This window comes from Homalodisca vitripennis, chromosome 1 (genome assembly GCF_021130785.1).
Source record: "Homalodisca vitripennis isolate AUS2020 chromosome 1, UT_GWSS_2.1, whole genome shotgun sequence".
In the NCBI taxonomy this organism is placed as follows: domain Eukaryota; kingdom Metazoa; phylum Arthropoda; class Insecta; order Hemiptera; family Cicadellidae; genus Homalodisca; species Homalodisca vitripennis.
This window is the reverse complement of record NC_060207.1, coordinates 72589789-72611856: the sequence shown is the minus strand read 5'-3', so window position 1 is coordinate 72611856 and position 22068 is coordinate 72589789. Positions and strand designations below refer to the sequence as shown.

Below are 22068 nucleotides of genomic sequence, written 5' to 3'. Positions count from 1 at the left end.
AAGGGCAAAGAAGCCCGGAAAGGGCAGGGAGGGGGGAGGTTACAAAAAGCAAAAGCGCTCAAGCTTATCTGGCTGAGTTCTCCAGCTGAACTACCCAAGCTCAGAAAAAGCGAGTAAACGGCAGAGAGTTCGTCTTCGCCGGGAAGCCCAGAGCTTAGGAATTGGATCCACTCACCCCTCCCAGCACGCTCCCACCTAAAACGCCTCACCGAATCCACCACTCATGCCAACCATTCTCCCAGCCGAAACGTCCTCCTAAGCCCAACCGTTGCAGTCAACCACGCAATAGAGTCCCCAACTGTCTTCAACGAACCACGACAAAGCCAGCGCCGAATTCCAAGTCTTCTTCCCCTCTGCTACACACAGACTGAGGACGTTTCCGGCTCGGCGTCGATTTAGTTCCTAGTCTTCCGGAAGGTGAACGGGGGGGGACGGGTTCGGGGTTCCTGCACCCACACAGCTGCTGCTACAAAAACATCCACAGCGTCAATCCCATCGAACCATCTCTCAAACTTCGGCGAGGGGCCGCTCCGCCAACACCTTTGGGGAACTGGGAGAGGGGGGGAAGCGAAAAACCGCCTGTCAAAACAAAGGATAGAGAGACTAGCTGAAGCGCGCCGTATAGCTGCCTCAAAAAAATAAAAGACCGCCTGCAAAAGGGACAGACAGAAAGTCCAAGTCTCTGAACCGGTTCAACAAGGAGACACCCCAGCAAAAACTTCCAGGGAAAAGCGCCCCTTCACGACCTCACAGGCTCAAAAAGCCTAGGCCTGATGGCGAGAATTTGATCAAAACCCCTTAGGGGGGAGATTCTTTTCGCCGATGTCCCTAGGGACAAGTTAAAACCCAGGCGAAACCCCGGAAGAACGGAGACTATAAAAGATCAAGGTCACATCACCAAAATGACCGACGCAACCCCCAGAACGGGAATGTTCTCCTCGAACTGGAAAAAATTCAGAGGGGACAAGGACGGTTTGGCTGCTTCCCTCAAAAACGCTCTAGGTGACAAAGATCTATTCGAACCCTTCAAACGAGATGTTCAGTGGAGATCCGAACCAGACCTCTATTCCAGAGACGAAGGGTGATCAAAGCAGCGTTAAAAGACGGACCTTCCCAGAACTACCGGGAGAAAGCCGGGAGGGATCCTCAAGGTCTTGGGTTGACATAAAACCAAATCGGAGCCAGCACGTATCGGCAATTGCTGACATTGGGCAACAAAGCCACGCTACTAAGAACTAGCTTAGCCCTCCAGCAACCACTAAGTCGGTGGGTGATTGCAGGCTCACAACAAACAAAAGGGACTCAACCTACGTGCAAATAAGCTAATCACACGGGGGGGGTAGGGGGAGGAGACCGTGCCTAGCTGTTTCGGGAGCTCCAACATCCTTCCCGTACCTGCAGAGGGCCCGAAAACGACCGATAGTGTTTCAAACTGCCTCGCGGTCCGTGCGGAACACAAGGGCCAAACACAAGAAGAAAAAGACAAAGACTTCGCAACCCAAGCACCTCGAGCCTCTCCTGTTTCCTCTGTAAGGAAGACAGGAGTTCTGCTATTGGGAATCCTCCTCTTGGTCCACTGGATTTAACCTGCCCGCCTCCTGGTTCTGGTCAGTGCGGTGTTTTTTTTTTTTTTTTTTTTTTTTTTTTTTTTTTTTTTTTTTTTTTTTATTTTTTTTTTGTTTTTTTTTTTTTTTTTTTTTTTTTTTTTTATTTTTTTTTTTTTTTTTTTTTTTATTTTTTTTTTTTTTTATATCCGCACTCGAACGGCCCCCTAAAAGCAAGCCAATAAAGTTCGTATCCTCATCCCCCCCGCACTGACAGGCCTATATCTTCAAAGATCCTGGGGTGGCTGACTAATCTTCTAAAATCAGCTTCGCCCGAGAACTCGGTGTCGACGCGCTCCTAGTCAGCTAGCATATCCGGGAACAGGGGACCACAGGCATTTTGTATCCCAGACAGGTCTAGGTACTAGCAGCTTTCTGGGCCCGGAACTCACAAAGAAGTTATGGTGGCTGAGTCACAAGGGACGTGGCCTAAAAAACAAGAGGATTCGTCTGGATTAAGGTGTAAGGGGATGGTAAACTTTTCTTCAAGTTTGCAAAACCTCAAAACCCCAAACGAGCCCATCCAAAAGACTTCCCGCGACAAAAGAATGATCGTTGGAGGGAAGAGGCGTGTGCTCGGCAACCACACTGGGTCTACGTTGTTCCGTTGGCGTTGATATTCAAAAATCAACACGACGCGAGGGCCCGTCGAGTGGGGTTATGCCCTCTACCCAACTCCCCCGGGGGAAATTACATCTTGGAACTTCAAATTCAATGTCGCCAGCTCTGCCACAGGGGGCCGGCCTCCTGCGTCCTCACTCACCAGGCGACACGCCAACTTTTCAGCGCCCCGGGCAGGGCTGAGAGGCACGATTCCCTGACCTCGAAGCCCCCCCATGTGCAAAAACGCCGATCCCGTAACCTTCGCGTACTGAGCTCCCTTCTTCTCTCTTCTTTTCGACGGATCTCTGGCTGGAGGGTGGGTAGAGGATACACGGTATGACCCCCATACATTGTTTTTTGATCTGCATGATTCTTTAAACCTACGAGATTGCGTTTCCGCATCCCGGGATCGCCAAGCCCGATTGGAACAACCAATAAATTGGACTGGGTCAAGTTCACACGAGGTTATATCTCGGGGCACGCAAGGCAAATCTGGTGAGGGTCGTGGCCCGAGGCCGTTAAAAATAAAAAAGTAAACATCCACGATGGAACTTTTTGGTTCATCGTCCTGTGACCGGTTCCTAACCTATGGCCCCCCCGCCCGGGAAAAGAAAAAAAAAAAACTCCGCCGTGGCAAAGCAACCCTCTACTGGTGGACGAAGAGATTGCGGCAGGCTCAAAGAACCACTGCCTTAGACAAAAACGTGCCGCCAACTAGAGCGAGAATTCCTGCAGATAGAGTTCGTATAAGTCGACATGTCCCCTTACAAAACTAGCGGAAAGAAAAACCAAAAAAAAAAAAAAAAACACACAGTCCCTCCTCTCTTCCTCCGCCGAGCTATCAACAAGGAGCAAAGCAATAGCTGGAGAAAACTTCGGGACGAAGTCGAATCCGGAAACCTTGGGGGTTTGTGGTTACAAAGTTGTGGACCCAGAACAACAAACTCGGGGCGCACCGCTCTCCCACCCTCCATCATTGAGGGGAAGGGCGCCACCCACCCATGGAGAGGAATCGCCACTTTGCCCTGTTTCCTGTACAACCACAGCGACCACAAGTTGACTTCGAACGGGTGAGAGCGGTGCCGCTTTTTTAAAATATTAAATATTACTATTGAGGAGTTGGAAACCTCACGGTTCCTACCACGGCCTGAAAAGCAAACAAGGCTCCCGTGTCGGCCCCGCCAACGGAATTCCCAGCGAGAGGAAGAAGGAGAGTCGCAGGTAGAGAGGAAGAATCGAAAGGGCTCCTGGGCTCTGGAAAAAGAAGATTTTTCACCATCATTCCCGGGTTGTTGCTGAGAAATGTACAATGCCCTGAGTGGTTAAGGAGTGTTTTCCATCTCCCTGGAAAACCGCCAGGTCTGGTGCTCTTATTTTACAAGGGAAAAGGTGAGCCAGAGCAGCCGTCGTACTTTCTAACAGACCTCTCTCTGATGCTGGACATGCGGCTGGAAAACTTTTTTGAAGAAATAAACTCCCCGATTTTTCCCGGCCTGATTTCTGGTCTGCCGTGTACTGTCGGGGACCTATCCTCGTTGTCCAAGTTACGTTTCAAAAGGTGACATCCAACAATCGACCGCGAATTACGAAGTACAAATAAAGCAGAGCTTGAAAAAGAAAACAGAGCCGAGAGCCACAACCATTTTTTCCTTCTCTCCCGCCGATAGTGCTTCCTTTGCTTAGAACGCTGGGGCTTGAATTGTCAAGAAGTGCCTTCAACTCGGCGAGATGGGCGATATGTTGGATGCACTTCGTGAACACCCTTTCCGAATTCCAACAGTAACTCGGTTTTGCGCTCAATCGAGGCCTATAACCTCCGTCTCTACAAGGCGTCTGATATTATGACACAATACGAGACGCTCCACCCCGTGCCTGAGCGCGGAACGGTGGAAGTCACACTTGGTGCCGCGCAGGTTCATTAACTCGGCCATCCCGGCCCGGATCTCTGGAAAATATCGCTTTTGTGACAGCCTCCTGAGATCCGAAGATGCCCGAGAGGAAACCCGCCCGTCTTGGTTGGGGGGTTTTTATAATGGAGTAAAGCGCCGATGACGTTGCGGCTCTCCATCGCCCCGCAACCGTGAGCTGGCCCAACTAAAGTTAACCAGGTCAGGGCGAAGTGGGTTCAACGCCCTGGATTCCCGCTCACGGTCTTTCGCTTGCCTTCTGCAGCAAGACGAGATCGTGATTCTCACAAAGAAAAAATTGACACCGTCAGGTCCCGGCTGCGGAGTGGGAAGGGAAGTGGTCCCATGTCAACGACGTGGCCGCCAAGTAACCCTCGGAGGCCATTGGTGGACAATAATTTAGCTGGAGACGACGCTTAGAATCTTCCGTTATCCAGCGCGGAACAGAAGGCTGCTAAGGTAGGTCCTCTTATCTCTCTTATAAGGACTGAGGCCAATGTTTCGGGGGGTCCTCCCGGTCCAGCAAAAAAGAACGGTTATTGGAAAAAATAAAAAAAGAAAAACAAAAGGATGTCCCGCAAAGTCCAGTCCGATACTACTCCCTTTTTTTTTTATGGGGCAGAGGTGTGGGGCAGACGCTCTTACCAAGAAATGTTATAGGTTGCGACTCGCCCGGGTTCAGCGTCAAGCTTGAGCGCTCGTGCCGGGGTGTGTTCCGGCCCTATCGGACAGTAATCCAACCCGCGCCGTCCCAGGTGGTTTTGCCGGAGTCATCCCTGTCACAAGCTCTTGGCAGGGAGAGGAAGGCGATTTTATCAGAGACCAAAATGAAGAAGAAAAAGGAAGGATACTGAAGGAGAGAAGGAGATTAAGGAAAGAGAGAAGAATTAGTAAGAACCGACGACCAAATCGCAAACATACAATCAGAAAACACCAGGGGCACAGCGACAAAATTAATGACAAAATCTAGCAGAGAGGGAAAACGGAAGAAAACAAAGAGCCGACGTTGAAGTACGAAACCAAACCCCACTCGCGCCTAGACCCACTTCCCGAAGCTCCCCCTATTTTCCTCTGTCCCCTCGTCCTCCCCTGTCCCACCCGCCTCGCGTGCTCCTCCCCCCTAGTGCGCTGCGCTCAGGACAGGACCACCCAGGTGCCGTGCATACCCCCACCCCTAGGCGGGCATCGGCCTAAGGCCGCAAGAACAGCAAGATTCCGATATGAGCGTTTTGCCCGAACCTCATCCACATGGCATACATACCAGGCTCTGGGGGGGAAGCACGAAACCCCACCAACCAACCACACCACAACATAAACTCGAAAAAAAGGGAGATCGAGGACTGCGCACCTCATCGAGCAGGTTCAACCATGGGTCGAAAAAGGCGTGCATGGCGAGGATGGATTATCTACCTCACGCAGTTCCTGACAGGGTTCACGGCTATTTCAAAGTCGTACCTGAACCAGGGATGGGCAAAGAACCGATTCATCCGGATTGCATCTACTGGCCCGGCGTAAATCCCCCCGTACGAACGCCACGAAAAATCGCGGACACACCTTCTTTTCCGGCGCTGTCCCCGCGTTGGGAAATGGCCCCCCCGCCATGGAGGCCACAAGAAAACTCGGGGTTTTTTTCGGTGGATACGGTCTGCGAAAAAGAAAATGGAAGGATGGGGTAACTGGGATTTGTTTGTCCAAGTTTTCGTACCGTTCGAAGGCACCAAATCCCGTCCTGGAAAAGAAACCCGCATCTGGAACCCGCGAAGTGGCCCTAGATCCCTTGACCGAGGCGGCTGGATAACTATATAAAACATTAAGAACAAAACGAAAAATAAAACCAGGAAAAAACTGTAGTGTAGTAACATACTACTAAACGCTGAAACAAAAAATAAGGAACGCAAAGCCCCCCACGGGGCTTAAGGCCAAATTTAGGCCCCAAAGCCCCTGCGCACTCTACCTAGCCTGAATAATGTGCATAAATATTCCCCAGGTTTAGAATTCCTAAAGATGAAGGAGTTTTTATTAAGGTGGGTAAACCCGTTTTTTTTTAGGGGAGTCTCCAACACTGCACATGAACCTCACAGGCTGGCCACCTGTGTGCGTGAATTGCAATTTTCCCCCCCTTTATCCCCTCTCCCCCATGCCTCTTATCTCCTCCCTCAAAAAAAAAAAATAAAAAAAAAAAAAAAAAAAAAAAAAAAAAAAAAAAAGATAAAAAAAAAAAAAAAAAAAAAAAAAAAAAAAAAAAAAAAAAAAAAAAAAAAAAAAAAAAAAAAAAAAAAAAAAAAAAAAAAAAAAAAAAAAAAAAAAAAAAAAAACAAAAAAAAAAAAAAAAAAACAAAAAAAAAAAAAAAAAAAAAAAAAAAAAAAAAAAAAAAAAAAAAAAAAAAAAAAAAAAAAAAAATAAAAAAAAAAAAAAAATAAAAAAAAAAAAAAAAAAAAAAAAAAAAAAAAAAAAAAAAAAAAAAAAAAGAAAAAAAAAAAAAAAAAAAAAAAAAAAAAAAAAAAAAAAAAAAAAAGCTCGATCTACCCTCCTTCATGAAATATGATATGAAAACTCAAAATTGAAATCTTGAATACCTCACTGCTCTCTCGATTCTATGTTTTCATTTCGTTCTTAATTCCATGTTTAATAAAAGCTTTGGATTAAGAAACAATTTTATATTATAAAATATTACGTTTTAAGTAGCAAAATGTACATATTTACAATAAGTGTAGGCCTAGTAAAATAAACTTGGGAAGAAATTCGCTATCGACTAAACTTTCATAATGCAGTCGTGTAAAGACTGTTTATGACTGGTATGGATGAGACAATCTGCGAAACTTTCAAAGTATGAATATTAATGATGAATCACTTAGTGTTGAAAAGATTCTGAAAATATTTAACAAAATTCAAGTAACGTATCTCTGTTTGCATTATAATCCAAATATTTTACATCCCTAATATTTAATTTTACATAGTCTTGAATAATAATATACAAGATTAGGTCAGTCAATATGCGCTCATAGATTCCCCCCCCCCCCCCCAGTAATCAGATTGCACCGATGCGATGGTCACTTGCGATGAGATAGTCAAGGTGGCGACTTTATAACGACAATCTTTTGTTACTCCCCAACTTTTTGTTTTCCCAATGGCGTAGCTAGCGGGGAGGGGAGAGGGATTAGAGATTCAACTACCCCCCCCCCCAAATTACAATAATGATGCTAGGTTTCAAGAGCCCAATATTTCATTGATGACCAAACTCCCCTTCCCCTTTTTTCTGCCTATAGCAAAAGTAGTGATCCAAATCAATTCTGCGACAACAGTTCATATACTAATCTAAATATTACCTTTTAGCCTAATTAACGATGGTCGTTGTTTATGTAGCTATACTATATAACTTTAACCGATTACGCAATGGCAGACGTTCGGTAATATGACGCAATGCTACTGTAAACTTAGATAGCGAACATATTAAATTATGAGTTTTAGTCAATACATTAGAAACGTTTATTAAATCAAAGTCTTTTCAGTTTTAAAACGAACCACTTTAAATTATTTTCCATAACCTAGTATATTTTGCATAATTGATCAAAGTAACTAAATTAGGCAACTTGTTTCCAAAGCGATCAATATATTTAAACAAAACTTACTTTGCGTTTTGTACGCAAACAATTCCAATAAGTAATTCTATAATTAATTTAAGAATCAACCATTACCACACTTAGCGATATATACATGTTATACATGTTTATCTATCATTCACATTTAGATTATAAACTTTTGTTATAAACGTTTTGTACGCAAACAATTCCAATGAGTAATTCTATAATTAATTTAAGAATCAACCATTACCACACTTAGCGATATATACATGTTATACATGTTTATCTATCATTCACATTTAGATTATAAATTTTTGTTATAGACGTTTTGTACGCAAACAATTCCAATGAGTAATTCTATAATTAATTTAAGAATCTACCATTACCACACTTAGCGATATATACATGTTATACATGTTTATCTATCATTCACATTTAGATTATAAACTTTTGTTATAAACGTTTTGTACGCAAACAATTCCAATGAGTAATTCTATAATTAATTTAAGAATCTACCATTACCACACTTAGCGATATATACATGTTATACATGTTTATCTATCATTCACATTTAGATTATAAACTTTTGTTATAAACGTTTTGTACGCAAACAATTCCAATGAGTAATTCTATAATTAATTTAAGAATCTACCATTACCACACTTAGCGATATATACATGTTATACATGTTTATCTATCATTCACATTTAGATTATAAACTTTTGTTATAGACGTTTTGTATTTGTTGTAAGTAGATCACATCATCACATTTATATATTTTCTATACCAAATACAAAATAGTCACTCTGCACCGGTGTAAAGTTTTTTTCTGTAGAAACCTTGCTTGCATGATCTTAATTAAAGCTTAGAATTCTATAAGTAGTAATATGTGAAGAAAATGAAGTTGAAATCACCCATTATGACGATAAGGCAATACTTATGCTAATGTAATCCTTGTGCTTTTTTCGGTATGCCAGTGAACAGGGATAGGGCTTAGGTAGTCACCATATTGATACTAGATGAATACAAGATCTCGTTTAGCTTTTCGGATCAGATAGTTTATACACCTGTCCCACGTGGGGGAAGTAATTACGAGTAATTTAAAATGAGTCAATCCCTTCCTCTTTCCAAACTAATCTTTTTCTGTTTACTGCAGTTTATATATATGTAACTTTAACTGATCAATAATTATTATACTTTCTCTTAATAGCTATAAAGTTTAATTAATTCTGTTGACTATCTGATTGCTGACAATTTTTAATGAGTATGAAACGTCCAGGGAACTGCTAGTGAGCGATATGGTTATCTAGCAAACGTCATCACCTCAATGACTATGATAGTGATTCTGATATAACGTATATTATCATTTGACTGATTATTCAGTCATTTAGTCTCAGTTTCAACGCGAAGGAGGTCTGAAAAGTATGAATTGTGCTGGTCAGGTATGAAAACTTAAATGATCTATTACAATCAATATTGATTCTTTATTGGGAATAATGTGCGTTTTATAAATCAAACCATTTTTATTTAAGCCTAACAAATGTATCTTTTTAATTATTGAAGTATTTATTTTTAGTGTGTTCTGGGTTTATCTATGTCACTATTGACGGTTATCAGTGACTTGCGCATGTACTTGTCATCCTCTAGCATCTCGCGCCACAATCTGTCATCGATTCAAAATTCGTAGCTCACAATTGCTCGTCTCTTCTAGTTGTCAGTTTTTTTGTGCTTAAACACTTTCCAAACCAAGTAACATGTTCTTTGTTACACGTATATAAGGACGTTATAAAGTAAGTAATAAACCGATACAACAGTGTCAAGGACCCGACCGAACGTAACGAAAGTCTTAAAAACTATTTCAATAAATTAACTTTGTTATATGTGTTACTAAATTACTTGCGAAAATTTCACTGAGTTTGTTGATAAATTTGGTTATCCTGCAATTTTCTCGTTGTTCTTATGATTACCAATAAAGACCAATGTAAAAATGTTAGTATTTACTTTTACCACAAAATCAATAGAGTTCTTTCTTAGGCCAAAAGGAACCTTTTTACGAAATTTTTTTCTCCAGGATCTTTCTATCATAAATTATCGTGCAGACGGACATCGACTTGATTTTATGATGGCCGTGTACAATCCTAAATAATGTATCTTGATAATCATAATAAAACTATCTTTGTGATTAAATATTTTTGTGGCCTTAATAATTGTGGAAAGATTCCATGCTTGAACTAGGCTTGAACTAGTATTTTGAGGACTAGATAAAAGAGAAATTACTGAATAGTAGATTAGACATTATGGTGACGTTAACCATTTTACCAAATATATCAAACAAAATTTGTTTGGAAATATAACTAAAAAATATGCCTTTTATTAAAATCTATATTTATATATTTTTATTCACTCAGCGTATAACAATAATTATTAAAACATTAGTAATTTTAAAGTTAATGCTACTAGTAAGAAGTACTAAGTTAATTTTGAAATAAACTTTTCAGTGTTTTTAAATTAAATTTTTCAGTGTTCAAGGTTAGGAAAAACAATAATAATAATAAACGAATTGTATATCATGATCATTAATTTTCCATCAGCTGATATGTAGCTGAATTCTCAATAAAGAAATCAATTTTATTAAGGAGGAATTTATATTTATCTTATATTTCAACTGTCTAGTTCCCTAGATTTTAAAATTAGCTGATGTATGATTAAACATTCTTTGAAATTTACATTTAAATTGAGCCAGTGAGAGGAAAAGTGGTACAAGTCACTTTTTTATAGTTTTGAGATTCTGAAGGGTTTACTAAAAGGAGTACTATAAATCTATTCATCATAATAGCTTTTTACTCTATGACAAAATTGGTTACTCATATCCTGATTTATCATTTCATATATCAAAATATGTACTTAATGAATGCAATCGATTAGTAACAATTTGCAGTTTTTTTCAAAATTGACTTGTACCACTTTTCCAAAACATATTTCGGGTAAATAATTGTTTGACAATGTAAGAAACTGAAAGAACTCATTTATTTTGCCATTAGTTAGCTACAAAAACATTGAACAATGATAAGTTAGCCTATCCTTTAGTCCTTTTCATCATCGGATTCTGATTCACTGCAACGATCGATGATGGGGGTGTCGTCAATTCCTTCAGGCTGATTTCCAACTGTCAGGTCTGTGTAGAAACTATGGTGGATGGGAGGAATGAAGGCTAGGAGATCCATCATGTCCTTCTTCTTCGCTGCTGTAACCGGACGAGGTGACGAGTACAGAGCTTCAGTTGTGATACTTGCGAGGGATACCATTCGCCTTCCTTTTTTTGCTGGGGTGATGTCAAGACAATCAAAGGGAATGTCATCATTCAGTGTCTCCTTGTAAAAGATCTTGAAGGGTTGGTCCCTAACATACCTCAACCATTGGATACTAAACCAAGATACTTTGTGTTTATCTACATTGGTTTTTCTTCTAGTAATTGATCTTTCGAGCGCCTGAGTGGAATTAAAGTCTTCTCGGTTCATGATTTTAACCACAAAGGGCTTCTTCTTCTTTGACTTTGTTATGGTATCGTACCAATCACGAGGAGAGTACATTGTTTTTCCTTTAGAATACTTTTCTATAATGCCAAAATCTGCGTCATTAGGCAGAAATGAGTGTCCGCTGACCATAAATTTATGATCTACTGTCTGAATTTTACAATTCTCTTGTTGAATAAACTGCATCATGGTGAGAGCAAGCTTGATGTTGCGGTTTTGCCCGCCACAGCTATCGCTGAACATTATTACATGACTAACATCATTGGAAACATTGTGACTTAAGTGCTCTGTAATACAAGAAGCAACCTCTTGAGATCCTCGGGAACCTTCAACTTCATTCCAAACATACATGAAAGCTGAACTATCTGCTAGCTGATGACAGCCCAGATTGTACACATACATGTTTCTTTTGTAGTATGCAATTGAACATGTCAAATTTGGAAAAGCTAACGCCTTCTGAAGATCAAACGTAAATGAATAAACGTTGGAATTGTTCTTGGATTCTTCTTTCGCTGCGTCTAGTTTCTCCCTTGCAAGGTCTGCTTTTCTCAAATGTATTTCCTTCATACGTTCAATATTTCTCTTTTCTTCTTCATCTTCAGCTATGGCTAGTTTCATTTTGAACGTGTCACATTTCACACACGTATCCTTGTGAGGCTGATGAAAGTGCAAATTGAATTCAAAATTGAACACTTTTCTGTACATTGACTCTGATAGAGGTTGTGTGTTCAAAGTATAGCAATGATTCTTGTACAGATTGTACATCTCTCTAATGTTAAGAGATTCTGGTAAATACTTGCGGTTCGGATTGTGACTTCTTGTATAATGTGATTCATACGAGGGAAATGAAGAAATATGATCTCTGAGTATTTTCAGTCTACCTTCATCGGTTTTGTTAACAGAAACCTGCTTCCCCCTTAAATCGCTACCCGGCTCTTTTCCATCTGTAACCTTTTTGAGGGCTCTAGAAGCTCTTCCGTTTGAGATTTGAAATGTACCTAAAAAATACTGCTTGCACACTTTAACGTTTTTGGTAGGTAATTGTAAGTGGTACCTTACTGTTCGATTTTTTATTCCTCTAGAGCCATCTCTTATTCGATGAGTAATCGGTGTTGACTGCTGGCAAAGTCCACAAATATAAGCATTTTGTGCTTGAAAACTGGCCATATCGTAAAACTTCTGGAATAAAATCTTCCTTTCTTCTTCGGCTACCAATTCATTGCATTTATTTCTGCAAGAAGGCTGACATGGTTCATTTACGAATATTTTTTGCGCCACCTTTTTGCCTTTTGCTGTGAAATACTCCTTCCCATAAGCACGTTTCATTTTCCGCTCTGTTTTTTTGTTAATATTCCTTTTACGTTTTCTTGTTTTGGCATCAGCAACAACTGCGATATTGTGTTCTGTAACAAAACAAATTCTTTGTAGGCCAACAATAGTATTTCAACTAAAAGAAACAAAATATGTTAGTTTTCGAGCTATTATAGGTGGTTTGTCACGTACTTTATCTCATAGCTTTGGAATAGCTACACACTTTGGGATAACAGTTTTTCTAAAGATAAGATTTTAAATAGGCTACTCAAATAACCAATACAATGTTTAAAATTTGTGAGGCCTTTCGCCAGGTAGGCTGACATCTACGGACAACTCAAAATGTAAAACATTGTATTGGCTATTTGAGTATTTTAAACCTTATCTTTTTATTATTACCAATACTACAGCACAATCTGCAATATAACAGTTTTTATGTTGATTAATGTATAAGAAGAGATAATAAAAAATAATTATGAAATATCCGCACCTGAATTTTCACTGACAGAAGAGATGTTCTGTGGTATCGCTGCGCCTGCGTTTTCATGATCTAAAAAAATAAACTCAAATTAGGATTTGGCAGTATAATTGGATGGTAATTATATCCTAATATTGTATGGCCTATAGGCATCTGCCCAAAATCATGGGCCTATCTCATATGCAGAGATAGGCATAGGCATGGCCTATCTCTGCTTGTGTAAACAACAGCCCACTAACTTAGTGATAGGCCCAAGCTAAGGTTAATTTTCTAACTTTGCTAGACAATTGGAATTCTCAATCCACTATAAATAATCTCTTTAAAGTACAATAATATTACAGGCCAAGTAATATTCAAAATACAATAAGTAGGCCTATTGCCTATTGAGGTTATAAAAAGTGAGGTTAGAGATAGACAGAGGCGGCCCGTGATATACGCGAACTACGCGGCCGCGGGTGGCGCCGCGAGGAGAGGGGCGCCGTGGGGGCGCTGTGCACGTGCGCCCTGCACTGACTAATGCACCGCTACCCGATACACACGCCCCACCCCTTACGCGAGTGACATGGGAACCGTCCGATGACTCATATGTCTATTTCTGTTCGCAGTTACGTTACGGTCACTGTTAGCGCCGCTTCGCAAGCACCCTCGCCGTGACAGCTGTCTGTCTTACTATTTTATATAATTACATTGATGTGCGTTGTACTGTAGTAAGTTGTAAAATTAATGCCGTTTTTAATTAACACGAAATGTCGAGCAAGAAAAAAAACATCTGGAGCATTTAACCGCAAAAGAAAGTTGCAGCAATCTAAAGAAGATGAAAAGCAGTGTAAAGCAACTGCAAAGGTTTTTAACAAATCCACCATTATGTGCGAGTGCATCAATAAGCGTAGAGACAACCGAATTAGATCATGATGTTGACAATAATTTTACCAATAACTGAATCTGAGGTTCTGCCTGGACCGTCAACCAGTCAATTCCATAGTTATCTAGCTACAGAAACACCATTTCCACCATCAAATATTGATTGTGACGATTCTGTAGCCGCCACCAAAGTTGTGGATGATGATTTATTTAGTTGATACAGTGATGTCATCGTCATCTTCATCTACGTCTGTTGTTACGCATAGTCAACAAGTCATTGAAATTGTAAGTTGACTTATTTAACTTACTTAGCATTTTTAGGATAAATAGGTCCAGCAATAACCTCGGCCAACTTAGTTGGATTATTAATCATGAATATGATATGATTAGGCCTACCGTTTCAATATGGTGGCCGCAAACAAAAAACACACAAATGTTTAAGCCCTTATTTGACTTTTATTTAAACCAATTTTTTATTTTATACACATAACATAGATAGGTGTAAAAGATGTTTTAAAAATGTTTACTATATTTTAGTTAAACCTAAATAGGAAGGCCTATTTATTATAGACTATAATAAAATATAGATATAAATAGGCTATTGCATTAAATATTTGAAATCCTGAAAAGGGTAATTTAACAGAGTTATCACACATCAAACATCTCTTGCGATTACACCACGATGCCTACTATAATGTTTTGTTTTGTCTTCCAGGAACCGAACAAGGACACAAACACATTACCTGTGATTTCAAATGATTGTGGGAAGTGGCCACCCAAAATAAATGACGAGGTACGGAAAGTGCCTCAGCAAGTCCACTGACAAAGAGTTTCCTGCGGACAGTAAAGTAGGAGATTTTCTTCAAATCATTACACAAGGAAGCTGTGCAACGGAGAACAAGTTCACAGAAATTGGGTACTATACTCAATATCGAAAAATGCAGCATTTTGTTTTCCTTGCAAACTGTTTGGAAACACGAATTCTCTTCTTGCTAGTGACCAAGGGTATTCTGACTGGCAAAACCTACACCAAGACTTTGACCAGTCACGAGAAATCCTCTGCTCATGTTAAAAAACTGTACGTTTTGGCGTGAGCTCTCTGTACGTTTACGATTAAACAAAACTATTGATGAAGAACATGAAAGACTTATCCATGCTGAAACTGAACATTGGCACCAAGTCCTGAAACGATTACTGTGTATAGTACAGTTTTTTGGGGACACAGGGATTGGCCTTTCGAGGGGAAAAAGGATGTTCTTTTTGAACGTAACAACGGAAACTTTTTAAAATTGGTAGAAACACATAGCAAAGTTTGATGTTTTTTATGGCTGAACATGTGAGAAGGATCAAAATCAAAAGAAACACACGTTCATTATTTGAGCAAAAATATCCAGAGCGAGTTCATTCTGTTCTTGTCCAGCCAAGATCCAAGATAAAATCTTGCAAGACCTACAGCAAGCCAACATATTATTCCGATAATATTAGACTGCACTCCTGACGTTAGCCATACTGAGCAAATGACGTTTGTGATAAGATTTGTGAAGATTACTGAAAATGAAGATGTGGTAATTAAAGAACATTTTTTAGGTTTCATTCCTATTAAAGATTCATCAGGTGAAGGTCTCACAGAAGCATTATTGAAAGAACTAAAGGAACGAGGAATTCCTTTAAAAAACATGAGGGGTCAGGGCTATGATAATGGTTCGGCAATGAAGGGAAAGCATGTTGGGAGTTTCAGAAGAGGATCCTTGATCTAAATCCTAGAGCATTTTATGTTTCCATGTGGAAACCACTCCCTGAACTTGGTAATTAACGATGCAGCTCTGTCTTGCAATAGTGCAGTAGGACTGTTTCAGCACCATACAAGAAATATATAACTTTTTTTCTAGTTCTACTCAAAAGATGGAGTATTTTGCTGAAAAACGTTTCGAGTCTAACAGTCAAACCACTCTGCAACACTAGGTGGGAAAGTAGAATTGAGGCATGTATTACCCTTGAGGTACCATATTGAAGAAGTATATGATGCATTATATGAAGCTTCTCAAGACAAGAACCTTGATGCATTTGGTAGACATACTGCCGTAGGACTAGTAAAAAAAACTGCAAAGCTTCAAGTTTTCTGTGTTGTATTGTAACTTGGCATGAGATTCCTGTATAAAACAAACATGGTTAGTAAACTGTTGCAAAAGGTCACAAATGATCTTCAAAGTTCAATAGATCTTCTTAAGAGTGTAAAATCATTTTTGGAAAACTATGAGATCTGAAGAAGGACTAAAACAGCGTCATATACTGATGCAAAGGAACTTGCAGAAAAAATTTTAGACCAAGAAGAGTTAAAAAACAATTTTTCTTACGAGAGTGAAGATGAAGCTGCAAGTTCTGGTAAAGATTTGTTTAAAGTAAATTTCTTCTTTGTTGTGCTTGATAGAGCAATATCCTCGTTAAAGGAGAGATTTGAACTGATGGAAAACCATAGTGAAGGTTTTAAATTTCTCTATGATATTGCTAGCTTAGGAAAAGCATGGAGTGAATCAGAGTTAAAGAAAGCCTGCAAACACCTTGAAAACAGTTTTGAGCGGTGGTGATGGAGATGACAAACCAAAAGAATATGACATTAACGGAGATGAGCTGTTTGATGAGCTTCAAATCTTTGGACCAATGCTGCCCCCTACAAGTCACCCAGCTGGAGCGTTGTCTTTTTATTAACCCAAACGTGGTTATGTGGATACTTTTCCAAATATTTTTTGTAGCATTGAGAATCTTGTTAACGCTTGCCAGTATCCGTGGCCAGTGGCGAAAGAAGTTTTTCCAAATTAAAACTGATAAAAAACTTACCTACGATCAAATTTGAGCGACAAGAACACTTAAGTGGTCTAGCAACCTTGGCGATTGAAAATGATGCCCTAAATGAAATGGGAAACGGACATTCTACTGCAAGAGTTTTCAAAATTAAAAGCCAGACGAATTCCTTTTTAATTGCAAGATTGAGTATCTTAATTGTAATTATTAGGCTATTATTTTTTTAATTTGAATTGTCTGTAATACAACCTGACGTTTAAACAATGACTTATACACACAATATTGATTGTAGACGATTTTGTGTTTTCCATCATACATCACATAACTTAAACTTAATAATGTAATGTATCGTAATTGTAGTCTACAATGTGTCACTGTATTTGTAAATGAACACTGGTAAATAAACATAAACTCTGGTTTGTCAGCTATTTTTTTTTCTCCTAATTTGTTCCCCCTTGTTTACTATTTAGGTACAAGGTATGTGACATTTACCGTTCTACGGTGTAGTGTATGACGGTTTATCGGGGGGAGGGGGGGCGCCCAAAACTACTGTTTGCTTACACCTATAAAATTAGCTAGGGCCGGCCCTGGAGATAGATTAGAAAGCATAGTTACCTGTACTTTCAGCATCAGATGGAATGTATTCTGATCCTGAATCCAATAGAATTGAAGGAGTTGAATCTTCAGATTCACTTTCCATACTGGTTTCGTTAAATAAACTATTTGAGCAAAAATTCAAAACTATCACTGTGTTAAGTCTGCAGAGGAAGCAAAAGCACATAACAAGACACACCACATGGAAAAGTGAAGTAAGTCAAGCACCTTCATGGAAAAGTGGTATAAGTCAGACTTGTACCACTTTTGCTTTCAGTATTTCACCTATTCCGTTGGCCAATGATTATTCACTGCCATCTAAATCAGAAAAAAAACAGGATTTGACTTGGATCACTTTTGCATGTGATAGAATGACTTACAAACAATATGTTACACAAATAATCTCAAATTTAAAAAAAATTGACTTAGACCACTTTTCCTCTCACCGGCTCAATTAAACTATAAATAAAAAATTCCTTTTTATATATTATGTATATATATTTTTTTTGTACATACTCTGGACGGAGAAGCTCGCTATGGTTAAAAAGTCTATTTTTCGCTCGTATTTTATCACTTTATGTAAAGGGGTAGAGTTAAAAATAGTAACTTCCCTCTGTCCCTTACTCTTCAATACGCTAAATACATACATTGTTTCTAAAAACATGAAAAACCCTAAGTAGACGTAAACACAAGGACCTGAACTTTTCAAACTGGCCCGATTTACTAATAATATTTACTATTAGTTTAATTCCCTAGAAAGAATGCATGCCCATTTTTGCACCATCCAGCTTGCTGTCATTGTTTGTAGGCTTAGTATTCGATTTTTTTAAGAATGAATATATGTAAACCTGATACAGTCAAATAAATTTTCTTGCTTCTTAATCCATGTTCACTAAATTATAAAATTTCCTTGGTTCAGTCTATGAATTATATCAGTATTTTATGCCTAATCAGTATCGTACACCTCATCAGTGAAAAATGGACGCAGTTCCTTGACGATTTTCTGTCATAACAATTGCATTAAGAAGTGTTTTTACTATCAAACTTACTTTATGATTTCACTCTTTAAATGTAAAGAAATTGAAAATAGTGGTTAAATTAATGAAACATATGGTCGTGCTGTCATAAAAGAATGTTTACAAGAACAGTTGGTTATATTTAACAGGCTCTTTCATTTAATATTTCTCAACCTTAGAGACCAAGCTAGAATTTTTAATTCCATTAGAGACCAGTGGGTTGAAGCCATCAGGGATTTTCAAAGTAAGAATAGGCCTATCTTTTAAATTGGACCAAACAATACATATCTACAAAATTTCATTGAAATCGGTTCTGGAATTCAAATCCATGCTTACCATTTTTTAAAGAACTTAAAATTATGACCTTACCATGTATGTATATTTATAACTGTGTACTGAATGTTAAAGAAAATTTAAGTAATTATCAAAACCGTCAAGATGTACATAATACAAGGCAGAGACATATGCTTGACCAATTCTCTATAAGGCTACAGAAAACAAAAATGAGCCATATATACATGAAAATTAAATTATTTAATAAGTTACCTGAAAGTGCATGGGAAGTTAGTATTAATAGGTTTAAAATTATTCTAAGCAAATGGCTAAAAGAAAAGTGTTTTTACAACATTGATGAGTACCTGGTCTGTGATATTAGTGACTTAAGATTTTAATTAATAATAAGTATTTATTATTCTATTTATTATTTTGTTATTTGTGTTTAGTTGTTGATTTTTAATTAATATTAAGTATTTATTATTCTATTTATTACCTTGTTATTTGTGTGTATTTGTTGATCTTTTGTTTTAATCTTGTTATGTTGATGTTGTTGATTTATCTTTGTTAAATAATTGTTGTACTGTATATCTGCTTGTTGACAGTTTTTTATGAGTCCATGTTATAAGATAGAGAGTTGTTGTAAGAGTATGAAAGATTTTTAAGTTGTAATAATTGACAATAATTGTAAAAATTTGACCATGTCTGTTGCACCATTGTTACCTAATGACAATAAAGATCTGAATCTGAATCTGTGGTTTCGGAGATTAGCGTAAACGAACATCGTAACATGAGATTTTTATATAGGTACCTACAAAGATTAAACAAATGGATTATATTCTCAGTTATGCTATGTTAGTTCTAATTTAATATGGATCATATAATTACAACTACTATTCAAGACACACTTCCTACACTTTTTAATAAGTCGCCAAGAATCGATTGATGTTTTTCACAACAGAGGCAGTCAACAGACACCGTACAGCCCATGTGTGAGGCTTTGCTTAAGCTCAGGTAACAAAAATAATTTTTACATAAAATACTCTGTGTTAAATGCTTTTATGATATATAAATATAGCAAAAGTAGATATTACAAAAGTTTTACCATAAACAGAAATATATATAATGATTTTTTTTACTTTGTCCAACCTATTTATTTAAAAGGGTTCCTCACGTGGGGATTATAACAGGGGTCTAATGAACAGAAGGAGTGTTTTAAATTAGTAATTAAAAGTGATTTTAGTTTATTTAGACATATATCAACTAAAATTAAATTTGAATTTATTTCACCAAATAACTTCTATGTGTGAACATTTTCGTTCGTATATTATTTTATTTTTATTTTCAGAGGCAGATCCCTTCAAAACTTTTAATTCTTATCAAAGTAGATCTTGTTATCATAGAAATGATCCTCTGGTTTTTACCTGCAACTGCCCAAAAATTAGTGGATATTCTAATTAATGTCTATGAAAAAAAGTCTTGTTCTCATTGATGTTGTTACACTTGTTGAATGTTGTAGATAACTCAGCTGGGTGCATGCCCTAGAAGGTCCTGCAACAATGGATACTACCCAATACATGAGGCTGCCAAGAATGCTTCATCTCGCACCATGGAAGTCTTCCTGCAGTGGAGTGAATCCATCGGCTGCACGAGGGAAGAGATGATCTCTTTCTACGATGCTGAGGGCAATGTACCTCTACATTCAGCAGTACACAGTGGGGACTTTAAGGTGTGGTTCAGTATGGTACTAATTATTATAGAACTATTTCTGTAGAAGACTATGATAGACAAGAAACGTTATGATGAACTGCACAACTTTGTAAACTTATAGGAAAGTAACATTACTTTGTTATAACTAGGCAGTGGAATTATGCCTCAAGTCCGGAGCCAAGATCTCGACTCAGCAGCATGACCTTTCCACCCCTGTCCACTTGGCTTGTGCACAGGGAGCCATTGACATTGTAAAACTCATGTTTGGACTGCAGCCCACAGAGAAGTCTCTCTCCCTAGCTTCTTGCGACATACAGAAGATGACTCCCCTACACTGTGCTGCTATGTTTGACAGGGTGGAGATTGTTCATTTCCTCATTCAAGAGGTGTGTATAACTCTTTCCAGTAAATTAATTTACTTATTAAGTTGTTCTTGGCTCATTCCTCAGTTGTTTTGCTGAAGAAGACATGAAGGTCTTTTAACCCTATTCAAGGTATAGGTACTTCATGTATATTGCTTTGTATTAAACCACTGTACTATAATTTTGCACTGCATTGATTTTCAACTATGTATGTTAATGCCTTTATGATTAATGTCAATACACTTTCAACAGCAATTACTTTAATAGTTTAAAATACCTTTTGTTTAAAGTGCCTTGTTGATACCAGAAATTTTCAGCTATTTTAAGATTCTTGTCTTCTTTTCTGTGTATATTCAGTGGGTTTGGTTTTTGCAATAGACTATGTTGCAGGAATAACCATATTGGATAGTAAAAACCAAGTAAATTTAAAAATGATTTATCAGACTAGGTTGTTGTATCTCAAAGGTCTGATCAAACATTTGGGTTTGATCAAAGGTATATCAAAGGTTTTCGGTATTACAGGGAGCCGATATTAACCCCTTGGATAAGGAGAGGCGCTCACCCCTTCTGCTGGCGGCATCACGAGGTGGTTGGCGTACTGTACTGGCTCTCATCCGACTGGGTGCGGACATCCACCTCAAAGACTCAAACCACAGAAATGTGCTGCACCTGGTTGTCATGAATGGTGGCAGACTGGAGGAGTTTGCTCAAGAAGTTATCAAGGTAATGAAAAATTATAGCTGAATATGTTACTTTACACAGGCAGAAACAACATTAATGATGGAAGTACTATGATCCTTCCAGGATATGATCTTGGGTTTGACAAGCTGTTTTCTATCATATAATTTGAGTACTACACTTGTGTAAACTAGATCTTTGGAGTCAGTTATAGGCATATTTTACAACTGTTTAATATGAAATTGAATTTGTTAGTTGTTGTGATTAGGCTGATACGTAGGCGTATCTAGGATGACTTAATGGCGGGGGAGGTACTCTCTGTACCTCCCATTCAAGCTGGAGTACGGGAGCACCCTCTCTCCACCCGGAATATGTTAAATGCTAATAATATTAAAAATTATACGTTTGACAGCCGTCTGAGAATATTATTATTATTATTCTTATTTTATACTCGACAAAAACGGCTATAACATAAGTGAAAATTTACCCTTTTTGAGACCGCCCCATAACACAAAAGAGTTTCAAGAAAATTATGCTGTGTTAATGAGAATAACAGAGGCTCGTAAAATGGCTATTTCTTAAGAACTAATAGACACATACACCACTTTTTAACTAGAATTTATACATTCTCAAATAATCGGGATACATATCTTTTACATATATATTACATAAATTTTACTTGAAAATACAGGTGTGTATTTTTATTACTTCAATAATAAGTATTTAACATTTATGTGTTCTTTAATCAAACCATGTA

At 38.2% G+C, this 22068-nt stretch overlaps 2 protein-coding genes across 2 annotated transcripts in view; one reads left to right on the top strand and one right to left on the bottom strand.

Annotated features, from left to right (window-relative positions):
• Positions 1-22068, top strand: part of LOC124364461 (transient receptor potential cation channel subfamily A member 1-like) — a 147608-nt gene that overhangs the window by 98182 nt on the left and 27358 nt on the right. The window contains 3 exon segments of the mRNA XM_046819971.1: positions 20081-20290; positions 20421-20657; positions 21156-21356. Coding sequence (XP_046675927.1) covers positions 20081-20290; positions 20421-20657; positions 21156-21356 — 648 coding nt within the window.
• LOC124364474 lies at positions 10702-13426 on the bottom strand. The gene is made up of 2 exons (XM_046819997.1): positions 13031-13426; positions 10702-12632 (listed from the first exon to the last, which is right to left on the bottom strand). The coding sequence occupies exon 2, from the start codon at positions 12553-12555 to the stop codon at positions 10780-10782; it is 1776 nt and encodes a 591-aa protein (XP_046675953.1). The 5' UTR covers positions 12556-12632; positions 13031-13426; the 3' UTR covers positions 10702-10779.